Source organism: Diachasma alloeum, unplaced genomic scaffold (assembly GCF_001412515.2).
Source record: "Diachasma alloeum isolate Michigan unplaced genomic scaffold, Dall2.0 Dall_scaffold_00379, whole genome shotgun sequence".
NCBI classification, from domain to species: Eukaryota; Metazoa; Arthropoda; class Insecta; order Hymenoptera; family Braconidae; genus Diachasma; species Diachasma alloeum.
The window spans coordinates 747,768-761,394 of record NW_021680518.1 but is presented as its reverse complement, the minus strand read 5'-3'; the positions used below and the strand labels follow the sequence as shown (position 1 = coordinate 761,394).

The 13,627-nt window shown below is 36.3% G+C and overlaps 1 protein-coding gene across 2 annotated transcripts in view; it reads left to right on the top strand.

Moving 5' to 3' along the window:
* Positions 1-7,987, top strand: part of LOC107041773 (angiogenic factor with G patch and FHA domains 1) — a 26,902-nt gene extending 18,915 nt beyond the window's left edge. For both annotated transcript variants that reach the window (XM_015262507.1, XM_015262508.1), the window contains exons 8-9: positions 6,233-6,384; positions 7,742-7,987. In XM_015262507.1, the coding sequence (XP_015117993.1) occupies positions 6,233-6,364 (132 nt within the window). In that variant the 3' untranslated portion in view covers positions 6,365-6,384; positions 7,742-7,987. The remainder of the gene's footprint in view (positions 1-6,232; positions 6,385-7,741) is intronic.
* Positions 7,988-13,627: the final 5,640 nt, after the last annotated feature.

The following is a 13,627-nucleotide window of genomic DNA, read 5'->3' as shown; positions in this document are numbered from 1 at the left end:
AGGGGGTGAGGATGAGTGTAACCAGTGTCTAGACGGCCAAACACGAATTAATGCCGTGCAAACAATGATGTAGTCTGGTGCATCGTAGACCGCATGCAGAGAATGGAGATAAATGATGGATTTTTTTTTTTGTGGGGAAGAGGAAGGGATTTGGATTTGAGAGGTTGAAGAGTTTGAAGAGGATTTGAGAGGATTAAAAATTTTTTTCTTTTGAAGGGGGGGGGGATGACCGGGGGATTTGAACTGGGATTGGGGAAGAGAGCCCGTTTTGCCCCATCGGATACCGGAATTTTTTCAGTGGGAAAACTCATTGGGTTTTAAGATGAAAAAATTTTAAGTTTCGGAGGGTTTTTGGTGGGTCCGGGGGGCACGGTCGGCCGCTTTTTCTGCTATTCGAGGGAAAATTTTTCGATGTAGCGGGTGAAGTAATCTTGAAATGCTCAACGCCCAGAAAAATATTTTTTTTCTTTGAAAACTTATTCTATTTTGAACTTGAATCTTATTTGGGGTTTCATTTGTATTAAATGAATCGTTTTTTAAAATACAAATCAATGTTTTCTTGATACAAATAATGATTTCATGAATTTAAAATGCATACGGCCAGAAAAATATTTTTTTTCATTGAAAACTTATTCTATTTTGAACTTGAATTTTATTTGGGGTTTCATTTGTATTAAATGAATCGTTTTTTAAAATACAAATCAATGTTTTCTTGATACAAATAATGATTTCATGAATTCAAAATGCATACGGCAACTAATTAAAAAATTTTCAATTTTTAATTAAAAATGACAGAATTTCCCTCGAACCCGAAAAAAAAATAATTTTAAGAAAATAAATAGTCTTCAATCCACATAAACTAAATCGTTTATTTGACAGAGGGTTCACTCAGAATGAGTGAATAATTAATTCCACACAATTCAAATATTTTCATTGAAATAAACACATGAGTTTAATAATTTCATAAAAACAAATTATTGAACTGACTGGAATTTCAACTGAAGAATCGTATTCGATTCAAACGCGTCATTCTCCGACCGCACTGCATTCTCCATTTTTCAAATGATGATATGAACGCCGATAAAATCTTTCATTATCACCGCAATATTGCAATTGCACAACTGCAGATGCACAAGTGAGATGTCTGGGCCGGCGACATTCAACTTTGTCAAGGTGCCGTATTATGCGGAGGCGTACACATTCGATTTGTAAACGTAGAAATCTCACCCATTACAAACAGGGACAAACTTTCGCAACTGGCACGAGTCGTCTGGGTGTCTGCAGTCTGCACCCCCACCCTCCACCCCCCGTTTTACCCCAACTGCATGTACATCGTCTGGCGCAGCCCAGACGGCATACCACAGCATTCGAAATCGGAACTTTTTGAATTAAAAAAAAGTGTAAAAAAATGAAAAATGTTGGAAGAGGGGAAATTGCAGAAAAAAGGGCTGCGGAGGGGTAGGAAAAAAAGACGAGAGGACTGCTAATAATAGTAACTACTGGGTAGAGTACACTATATCGTATAGACAAACCCTCCAGTGTCTGCGGTTAATCGGTAATCACGGTGCATTGCCTTCCACCGTCTAGCCGTCCTGGCCTATTTGCCCATTTTCCCACCCTCGTCGATTTCTACTCCATACCACCCAGAAATGGCTGACACGTCTGGCAAACTTTATCACTTGTTTCACAAGTCATTTAACGTCTATTACGTGAATTATCATAATGAGAAATGGTGATAATGCGCTATTTCGTTTTTGCAATTCCGTTTTTTCTTTCTGGCAGATAAACAGGGGGTGGAAACTGACCCCATTGGACCTTTAGACAATTTGGTATTTCATTAAGGATGTACTACACTCTTTTGGCCAAAATTCACGTTTTTTTCATTTTTCTGGCAAATTATTGAGCGTATTGACGCGAAATAATATACTTTTTTTGCGTTTTATCATTATTGACTGACTCACGAAGTTTCATGGTAGTGCAATCATTTTCCTGCATTTTTTTAAAAGTTTTGTGAATTTCCGAAAAGTTTTAGAAAAAACACAGGAAAATGATTGCACGATCATGAAATTTTGTGAGCCATTAATTAATGATAAAACGCAAAAACGGTATATTTTTTCACGTCAATTCGATCAACAATTTGCCACAAAAATTCAAAAAAAGGTGGAATTTTTGCGAAAAGTGTGTAATGCATCCTTAAAACGATGCATTTTGCCTCAGGTTTTTTGAAACTTGAACATGACTGCAAAAAGATCAATTTTACCTTCAGCTTTGCCATTCTGGGGACGAACACGGGCCAAGATTGGGCCAGTGCTGGGAGCCCAGCATGGACCTCCCTTGGCTAATCAAATAATCAAGTAAGGGAGTTTGACCCTCTTGACCCTCGTAGCTACTGGTTTGATAAAATTGAAAAAATTAATTGATACATTGTTTTCATAAAATTTAATTCACATTCTTCGACTGATCCTTCCTAAAGAAACCGATAACTGCACGGAGAGAAATGTTCAGTAAAAATTACAATTCATTCACCGATCCGGGATCGACTCAGATAATTTAAGTGACGNATATGGCGATTGATCAAGACTTTAAAAATGGTTAGATCTCACCATTCTACCCGGCCAGGAATCGAACCTGGAACCTATCCGTTGTGAGGCAACGGCCTTAACCACTACGCCAGGCCACCGGGCACAATATGACCAAATGAATATTCGTTAATAGTTAACGAATGGTTCACTTGAATGGCGAAAGTCAAGTCAAACAAGGCTCCTCAAATGTACATTCGTTAACTATTAACGAATGAACATTTGGTGGAACCGAATAGATCCTAACCTCCCACCAAAATCCATTCGTTAACAATAACTAATCCGTTCTATTAGTGTATTGTAATTTTTCACAGGAGATTCAGATAAAAATTACGAAACGCTCCGGAAAAATTCCCTGACGGTTCCGTAAAATTTCCTACCTCGACATTTCGCTCCGGAATTACGGTAAATATACGTAATTTTTATTGAATATTTCTCTCCGTGTGTTGATAATGATGAGTGAAAAGTTGGACTCGTCGGGATTCGATCCTGGAACCTCTCGGTTGCTAGTCCTTGACTTTACCCACTCGGTCACCCTAGAGTTATTACTTACGAAGAAGTTCATCGGCTGTATGAATGAAATACAATACATATTCTCATTTGATTCTCCAATTTTCTTTAATTATGAAACTCAATAGAAATATGGTAAACAGCCTGTTTACTAACAATCAATAAATAATGAGTTGACAACATTCCCAAGAATGAAAGCGAGTGAATTCACATTTCTCAATATGGAAAATGAAGAAATGTTTTTCTCCTGGATGATTGGTACCATGGAATGGCCCGTGGAAGGAATTTTATTTGTGAAAATTCAGGACTATGGAATCAATCAGAAAATGTCGATGGGGGTCGAGGAAATGTACAGTTATTTGGATTCATGTAGCGGATTGGATCCTATATATTCAGCGATGAGGCGAGAGGATTCATTAAAATCTATTTCTCCGTCTCTCTGTCAACGTCGGTTTCCTCCTACCCAACGACCCCGACGTCTGCCTCGTATCTAGGTCGACTACGATCAGCTGAATTACAAACCACCAGACGCAATTCAAATATTAACGAGGGCTGGTGTTAATAAGTCTGATGAGTGTCAAATTTTTAAGGGCATTGTCTGATCGTCGACGGTGATTTTTCACTTGTCTGGTTTCCATCGATAGATCAATGCAGTATTGGGAATTTTTTAGTGTATAGATATGTATATATCTATATTGTTTGCCAAGAACTACGTCTTTTGTAGGAGAGTAAGTTTATTTTAGGGTCGGATTAAGACGAGCGAGTTCTAGTATTTATATATATATATATATATATAAATACTGGAATATATATATATATATATAAGTGATAAAGTTTGCCAGACGTGTCAGCCATATATATATATATATATATATATTCCAGTATTTGTGATAAAACCAGGGATATAAAACAAATTATAAAAAAAATAAAAATAAAAAAAATAATTTTAAATAAATTTTTAAATTAAAAAAAAAAATATATATATAAAATTAATTTTCAATTAATCGACAAACATCGCCCATCCCCAGCCCTAGGGCATCATGATAACCCTTGCGAGAGAACCGGAGAGGTCAGAGGCAGATGCGAAGTCCTAGAGAAGAGTCTCAAAGAATCAACAGAGAGCAAAAATTGAGCCTTTGAGCATGAAAATTTCCTACAAAGTAGAAAAATTGAAAAATGAGGCATTTTTCACCTCACATTGTTTTTCAAAAAAAAAGAAAATCTAGAAAGACATTTCGTCCAATTAGAAAAAAAATTCATCTGTCAACTGTAAGTTGTCCCTTTTTTATTTGTCAGAAAATTTCCCGATCCGCTCCACAACATTCGATTTTCTACTTCTCCGAGAAATGCTGTCGTTGATTCACTTATTAACAAACTTTTGCCCTCACGACTCGTTGTCGTATACTTGTCAATTCAAAGGCCGTTACAGAGTCTAGACTCATATATTGAGTGAGGTACTTTTTATGGTGGTTGAGAGCGCAAAAAAAAACGGAATGAAGAAGAAAAAATCTAAAGGAGAGAGAAAGCGCGCAAAAAAATAAATAACAGTGAATAAGCTGTCATGCGAAAACGAGTCAGTGCCAATACGACAGTGTCTGAAGTGTACACTGTGTTTGATGGGTACTCTTTAAAGCTTCGTGTCTCTCTGCCCTCTCTTTCTTGGGTAACTATCGGGGCTGAGTCAAGTGTCTGTGACGAGTCACACCGAGGCCTCATTTACATGCAGACGCGTAGGGTCGCGGTAGGGCTTGTCCACTTGGCCCAAATTCGGTGTCGAGATTTCTTTTTCAAACGTTCTCTTTTATCTTCTTTTTTTGGGGTTGGACTAGACTCTAGGGCTTTCGGCAGATGAGACGTCTCGCGACCCACATGGGCTTGGGCTAATAAAAATTCAGAGGAAAAGGTTGAGAAATTTATGAAATTTAAAGGAATTGATATATCCGATTGGCTTTTGTGACAATTTACGACAGCTTTTGAATTGTGAAATTATTTGTGTGATAGTTAAGTGCGATTTATTATTTTTTTTTCCCATTTTTCAACACTGACGAATTATTAATTAGGGATCGAGGGGAAATTTGAAGAAATAATGTAACAACGTTCGTTAATTTGTCACAGATGCGACGTTTCGCTACATATTTTGGCTTCACGGAGAGAAAATTTTTAGAAAAATTCTAGTGCTAGCACGGGAAATGAGACGCAAAGTGACGGTCAGGAAAAAATTCCAGTGTCGGCACTAGAAGTTTTATTGGGGAAAACGTGAATTTTTTCCCGTATTTCTGGGAAAATTTCATAGAAATCCCCAGAAATTTTGCCAGAAATACCAAAAAATTTTATCTTAACAGCACCTGAATGTTTCACAGCCGGTGGATTGTAATTTTTTCCAGTACCCGTACTAGAATTTTTCTAGAAAATTTCTCTCCGTGTATCGTAATTTTTCACAGCAGATTCAGATAAAAATTACGGAACGCTCTGAAAAAATTCCGTGACAATTCCTTAAAATTTCCTACCACCACATTTCACTCCGTAATTACGGAAAAGATACGTAATTTTTATTGAATATTTCTCTCCGTGTTCGGAAAATGCATAAACATCTTCAAATTCTCAAAAACATCGATTTTGCCCTAATAGTTTTTTATAAATTTTTTCATCTTTTTTTAAATCTCTCTTTCTCTCACTCAGTGTTCCGGGTAAAATGGGTCATTTTGTTTTTCAATTACTATTTACGGAAAATCGATGAAAATAATGACAAATTAAAGCGGGAATGAATCCGGGCGAAGCCACTCCCGACGAATTTATTCATACCCTGGAACAATGGGCCATTGCACACACATGGGATGAGGTGGCGGAATGCAAATCTTGGTGGAGGCAATAATTGCCCAACGAGAAACGTGTCTACGAATGTCACGGGGACTACGAGTTTTTCACGGTCGCCGAGTGTGCGGCGGTTCCCTTCCAATTTCTGTCTCTTTAGTTTTTTCTTATTTTTACTTTTATTTTCGTTTGGATGGATTGAGCGCCACTCGAAGAGTGAACTCTCGAAGTGCATGAGTTCCAGCCAATTAATTCGATTCCATTGTTTTTGAGTTTTTTAATTGAAAGGAGAAGAATTTCACATCGTCGCTTTTTTTTCTGTTTGTTTTCAGGTGCCTCTTGTGAATAATACGAGCAAGTCTGGGCTGGGTGCGGCTAGCCCCGCAGTGGAGGTGGATCCTAATGTCGAGAAGAAACAGGCGCTCTGGAGGAAGACTAGGGAGAGATATGACGGCATATCCTAGTGATTTTTATCAATTTTATGGTAGGGGAGAGTGGTCCATAATGAAACATAGGGCAAAATGAAACAGTAAAAAAACGACTATTTGACGCAATTCAAGCAAAAAAAATTTTTTTTATTAATTTTTTTTTTATTCTTGGGAGTACTGATGAGAATAATAATTTTCCATTCAGTAGAATGGAAAAATATTTGAGAAGTTTTAACGGGCGAAGATGTTTTCAATGGATTAATTGAAAAGAAAGTTAAACAGCAAAGTCCAGAGCAAGGCCCAGGGCAAGACCCACAGGGGGAAAAAGGAAAATCTGATGCTAAATTTCAATCGAATAATCCATTGACAAAATCTGCGCCCATCAAACTTCTCAATAACTTTTCGTTCTACTGAATGGAAAATTATTATTCTCATCAGCACTCCCAAGAATTAAAAAAGTTAACAAAGAAGAAATTGGATAAAAAATTTTTTTTCCCTTAAATTGCGTCAAATTGCCGTTTTTTGACAGTTTCATTTTGCTCCACTCCCTTCTACATATTTATAAATTTATTATATTAAATTTCTGGGGGCGGGGGGACATGTGGGGGTGAAAATGATCACAATCTATGAGCCTGGAATTCCATCAATAGAAAAAACGTAGAGAAAAAAATAGGGACAACTCGGGGACAACTCATTTCGGTCCATTGATTTTTCGGGAGAAATTGAGAAGAAAATTCAAATCCAAAGTCCAGAGCAAGGCCCAGGGGAAGATCCAGACGGGCAAAAAGGAAAATCTGATGCTAAATTTCAATCGAATAATCCATTGACAAAATCTGCGCCCATCAAACTTCTCATTAACTTTTCGTTCTACTGAATGGAAAATTATTATTCTCATCAGCACTCCCAAGAATAAAAAAAAGTTAACAACGAAGAAATTGGATAAAAAATTTTTTTCCTTAAATTGCGTCAAATTGCCGTTTCTTGACAGTTTCATTTTGCCCCACTCCCTTCTACATATTTATAAATTTATTATATTAAATTTCTGGGGGAGGGGGGACATGTGGGGGTGAAAATGATCACAATCTATGAGCCTGGAATTCCATCATCAATAGAAAAAACGTAGAGAAAAAAATAGAAAGGGACAACTCATTTCGGTCCATTGATTTTTCGGGGGAAATTGAGAAGAAAATTCATGACCAGAATTTGGTTATGGGATTAGAAAGTCCAAAGTGAAATGGTCTTCTACAGTTTTTCAAAAATTGATAGGGGCAATATGGGTTATTTTTGTATTGGATTGGATGGAAAATTTTGTGATTTATTGAATGGAGTCATTTTCAACCCCATTTCAAGAGGGAATTTGCTCAGAGAGAGCGATGAAATGATGATGTATTTCATATTATCCATTTTTCATAGGAACTGAAGGAGCAAAGACCTCGGGCCATTCGGTATGTACATTATCATCGTAAATGTCCTCATAATTCTTTCACTGATTATTTAATAAACGAAGCGGTGGATACTGAGAAGGAGAGAAAGCAGTCAGTGGTAATTTAAACACTGAAGTTTTTTATTTTTTACTTTGTTAGAATCATTGTGAATTTTTTACACTGAACATTGTGAAGAATTGTTGGTATAAATGTAATAAATGGATATAAAACTCAACGTTTCAAAATTATTCTGTTTAAATTCATTTAATCCCAATGGATGAGTGAAAAAATTCCCTCTGGGGTTATAACAAGTGGAAAATTGCTCCTGTATTGCGTATAGTATAGTTATTTTTGCTAATAAATTGACAATATCCTTCCGAATGGCGACTTTGCTTATTTTTTCCATTGAATATTATTCATTGCCTATTTTATTTCCACTCTGCTCCATTAGTTTTGAAAATTATAGAAGAGGACAATTTTTGGGAAATTTTTTTTTTTCAATTTTTTTAGGTCAATTAGTTTCAAGTTTCATTAGGTGTCAAATTCAAGTTGTGCAGAAAAATTCTTGTGCTGTACTCGGGAAATGTAGGATAAATTTGAAGGTCTCGGAGGATTATAACTGATAACTTGATATGTAATTAAAAACAGCCTACGAGTATTAACCCTCGATTGCTCATGCTTGGCCACCAGTCTTCATCCGTCGCACGGTTAGCGCACCGCCCCTGGGTTAAACCGAGCGCGCTGGTGCCACATTGGCGCTGACCGCTATGCGCGCATTCCCCGTGTGGCCGTGAATGTAGCAACACTGTCGCTCGAGCGGTCGGCAGGGACTCACCCGCACCGTGCAGCGTGGCGCCGATTTTCCGTCCGCGCGAAAATTTGCGGGACATTATCATTTCCATTTCATTTAATTTTCTTCATTTTATTTTATTTTTTAGATCGAGTCAGATGACCGTCAGTTTGGGGTCATACGACTCGATCTAAAAAATGACTGTCCGTCAGAAAATTTGTGCGTCAGATGGCCGTCATTCTGCGGTCACACAATTAGATATAAAAAATGACAGTCATTTTACAATTCAGTAGCGAAGTGGTAAAACGGTACAAGTCAATTTTGACTATTGATCAATTTTTAATGAATATCTTGAAAACTAAGGGAGATAGCAAAATTTTTGTTATAACCTTTTTTGTAGAGCCGATTGAGAGCCACAATAAATGTAACTGCGAAAATTTCGCCATCTCCCTTAGATTCGGAAATATTCCTCAAAAACTAAACTGGGAGATAAGTCGACTTAAACCATTTTACCACTTCGCTACTGATTTCTAACTGCAATTACCGCCGAAAAAAATACAAAAACCCAAAAGCGTACTTCACCCGTCCAAACTCCATCCGAAACTTCTTTCCCCATAGAAATCCTCGACATTTTTGACTGTAGTCATTCCCCGAAACCCGTCTTGTACCCAAAACTCTCGGAGTCGTCAAAAAAAATGTGGAAAAAGGTAAAAAAATATAAAAGCAAATAAGAGAAAGAAACGTGAGAATTTCGACTGGTTAAGCTGTCGTTGTGTATACGACGTCATCGCTTTCGAGTTTGTACCTCAGCCCCCTCCCCCCCCTTTAACCGTCGAAAGGTTGCCCCCCTCTGAAAAATTCAGAGTTGCGAAGTATCATTTTTATAAGCCCCATAAAATCCACTGCTCTGGCCATTTCAAACGAAAAAGAAAATAGTTCTCGAGCCCATTCGCAGGTCTCTGTTGTCCATTGGGGCTCTTCAAAGGGTGGGATAGGGGGGTTGGGAGGGGGAGAGGGGAAGTGCTATTAGCCGGGTCCCAGTATAAAATTGACTTTTTATCGCCCTCAGACTGAATGCGACTGGAAATTAGTCAGAACTCTCTCACTCTTTCCCTCTCCGCTGTCTTTTTGCTCTTTCTTCCCTCCTTTTTTCCTTTCATTTCTTAGCGCATACCGATTCACTGACAAAACACTTTCATCGAATGGGATGAAGTTTATATGTCTGCCTTGGTCTATATTCGTCTGACCAACTGAATCAACAATAAAATGCAGAGGCTGGCGGAGGGAGGGGGAAGGGTTGCTAAGTGATTTCTATCGGGTTTCTCGAGGGTTTTGGTTGTTTTTGGGTGGGGAAAACGAGGTTTGTCGATGGGTTCAACGATGGACGAATTGCCCCAACAGTTTACAGACGATGGGGAATCAAATTTTTGGTTGACAACTATCCGTCCTCTCAAAATCGATTTTTTTAGTGCTTGAACGATATTTTTTACGTAAAGGGGAAGACAGTGAGAGCAATAAATTTTTTTGAGAAATACGTCTTTACTTATTTATTGCTAGAATTTTTTTGAAATTTTATGGATGATATTGTAGTAAATCTCATGAGAGTGACATTGAATTGGATTTAGGGAAAAAAATGGTTATGAAATTTCAAGTTTTAAGTGGAATTCACGGGAATTCATGAGTTTTTAGTGGGAGTGAGATGGAAATTTCACAACTTGATTGAATTTCCAGTGGAACATGAATATTCAGAGACAAAATGACATGAATTTTTTTTTCCCTGAATTTTCCTGATTTTTATGAACTTTGACAGAATAATTCAGTGGCGAAATGGTAAAACGAGTTAAATCGACTCAGTTGAGTTTTTGGAGATTATTTTCAAATCTAACAGAGATAGCGAAATTTTCGTAATTACATTTGTTGTAGCACTCAATCGGCTCTACAAAAACGGTTATAACAACAATTTTGCTATCTCGCTTAGATTCCGAGATATTCATTAAAAACTGGTCAATAGCTAAAATTGTCTTGTACCGTTTTACCACTTTACTATACTGAAATGAACTGAAAAATCATGTATTTTATTGATTTCTAGATCATTTGAACAGAAAATCAATGGAATATTTAATTTTTCAATGACAAGATTTCGTGGAATTTCAGTGGGACTTGAACATAATAGAAATTTCCGGAATTTGGCACGAAAAGGTCAGACTAAATTTTTAATAGTGTTCGTTATACTCTAGTTTTTTTTACGACATCGAAAAACGTAACTTTCCGGACAGATAATAGCAAACAATCAAATCAAGGGGAGACTACTATGAGTTTGAAAAGTCGTGGGTTATTGGAGTGCGACTTTTCATACGTTAAAGATCGATTACATAGATCTGAAAACGAATAATTAGTGCAAAAAAAAATTTTTTTTTATTGTTCGTTTGCCCAAAAACGCTTAAAGTGCCAAAAACAGTCCAGAGCCTCCAATTTTTGAGCTACGAAGGATTTTTTGTTCAAAATTTTCGGAAAAATATGTGGAATAACAATTGAGCTATTTTTTTTTAATTCGCCTTTTACATGGCCAAATTTGCTTTTTTTTGTATTTTTTTACACAAATAGTGAATTTTTTTATATGAAAAAAAACCGAAATCAGCCNTTTTTTGTTCAAAATTTTCGGAAAAATATGTGGAATAACAATTGAGCTATTTTTTTTTAATTCGCCTTTTACATGGCCAAATTTGCTTTTTTTTGTATTTTTTTACACAAATAGTGAATTTTTTTATATGAAAAAAACCGAAATCAGCCGTGTAGGAGTCAAATTCCAAAAAACTGGCTCGTAATTGTTGTTCCACACATTTTTACGAAAATTTTGAAAAAAAAAAATCTTTTGTAGTTCAAAAATTGGAGGCCCCAGTGCAATTAGTGCAAAAAAAAATTTTTTTATTGTTCGTTTGCCCGAAAACTCTTAAAATGCCAAAAACAGTCCAGGGCCTCCAATGTTTGAGCTACGAAGGATTTTTTTTTCAAAATTTTCGGAAAAATACGCGGAATAACAATTACGAGCTATTTTTTTTTAATTCACCTCTTACATTGCTAAATTTGCTTTTTTTCTATTTTTTTACACAAATAGTAAATTTTTTTATATGAAAAAAACCTAAATCAGCTGTGTAGGAGTCGAATTCCAAAAAACTGGCTCGTAATTGTAGTTCCACACATTTTTCCGAAAATTTTGAAAAAAAAACTTTTGTAGCTCAAAAATTGGAGTTTGGGGCCAGTGGGGCCAGTGGTTGGCCAGTCCTCGCCTACGGCTCGGAGGCCAACGCCACACGAGTAAAAAACCCCATCGCAACAGGCCGGAAAAATACTATTTTTGTTGCACTAATTATTCGTTTTCAGATCTATATAATCGATTTTCAACGTATGAAAAGTCTCACTCCAATAACCCACGACTTTTAAGACTCACAGTAGTCTCCCCTTAAAAATCCGCCAGGATATCCTTAAACCGTTTTATCCCTTCGCTACTGAATGACAATTGACTTTTACCTGAGAAACCGAACAAAAATGAAATTGATTCAATTCACTATTCACTATTTTACGTCGAGATTATAAATTGTCTCTAGTTGAATGAAGATCAAGAGTGTGATTTGTAAAGGAACAAAACACAAGACCGAGAACAGGGCCAATGAGGTGCATCAAGGCCAGACGGGTGGCACTCGGGTCTTCCTAGTAAAAGAAGGGGGGAGGGGCCAAAAAGTACCTGACAGAGGACAAATGAGGCTCATTTGTTAGCGCCGGGTTGGCTCGCATTAGGCCCCCAAACATCTCAGAGTCCAGAGAGTTCGTAGTGACGAGGGAAGTGCAAAAAATACTCCAAAGGAGAGATAAAAAACGAAATTTCATTTTTTTTCTTCTTCATTCTCCTAAGTGATTCCCAACAATTAGACAGGGGGGTCGAAGATTACCCCAATCAATACCCATCAAACGAAAAAAATACGACCCATTTTGCCTTCCAGACTGCCAAAAAAATTACGAGAAAAAAAAATCTCTTGGTTTTTATACATTTTGGTCATTTTAAATTGTTTAGAAAATTCTCTGACTCGTGAATGTAGTCGAGAATGACCCATTCTGCCCTAGAATTTTTGAGAAAATATAAATATAAAATTTTTAAATATCCGTTTATGAAATTATGAAACAAATTTCATGTGAGAAATTGTTTTTATATTAATTTAGTGTAGTTTTGCTTCCGGATGGAAGCTTTGTAGTCGTTCAAATTCGTTTTAAGTTCTGGATTTTTTGTTTTATATCGACCCAGTTGATCCAAAAAGTCTGATAATTCAATTTCTAGACCCCGTTCTTAACACGTGTGAGTGTGTATGTGTGTACGTATGTAACACATACGTGTCGTCAATTATTCGCTAATGAATGTAAAAAAATTTAATTCATCGAATAGTTTTTTTAATTTTCGAAATTTTTAAAAAATCGGTTGTTCCAAGATAACTAAAAAAAACGTTCTGAATTGATTGAATAATGTCTTAAAAAATTTGTTTGGATGTTCTTTTGACCGAGTTCGAAGATGAAAACGACAGCAATGATTATTTATTTTGATTTATTTGAAAATTTACAAAAATTTGTATTTTTTCAAAATCAGAATTCCGGGGATATCTTTGAATATCATGCTTCAAATGAATTCAATCATAACTCAAAACATTTGTTTTAATGCCATTAAGTCGAAGTTGAAAGATAATTACGATAGCTATATTGGTTGATTTGATTTTTATGATGATTGTTGAAAATTACAAATTTTTCATGAATTTCCCTGAAAGTGAGCATTCCAATGGTTTCTTCAAATGTGATATTTCAAATTCATTCAAGTACGTATAAATAAAAATTTTCTACCAACATTTTATCGAAGGGCTGAGGGGAGTGCTGTAAAAAAGACAATCGGTTGTACAAAACAAAGGAATAATACGCTGATAGAATGATTCATTTATTCCAAACAAGATTCGTTAACTATTAAGGATGTTCGACACCCTTTTAGCCAAAATTGACGTTGTTTTCATTTTTCTGGCAAATTATCGATGGGAGTGACGTGAAAAAATA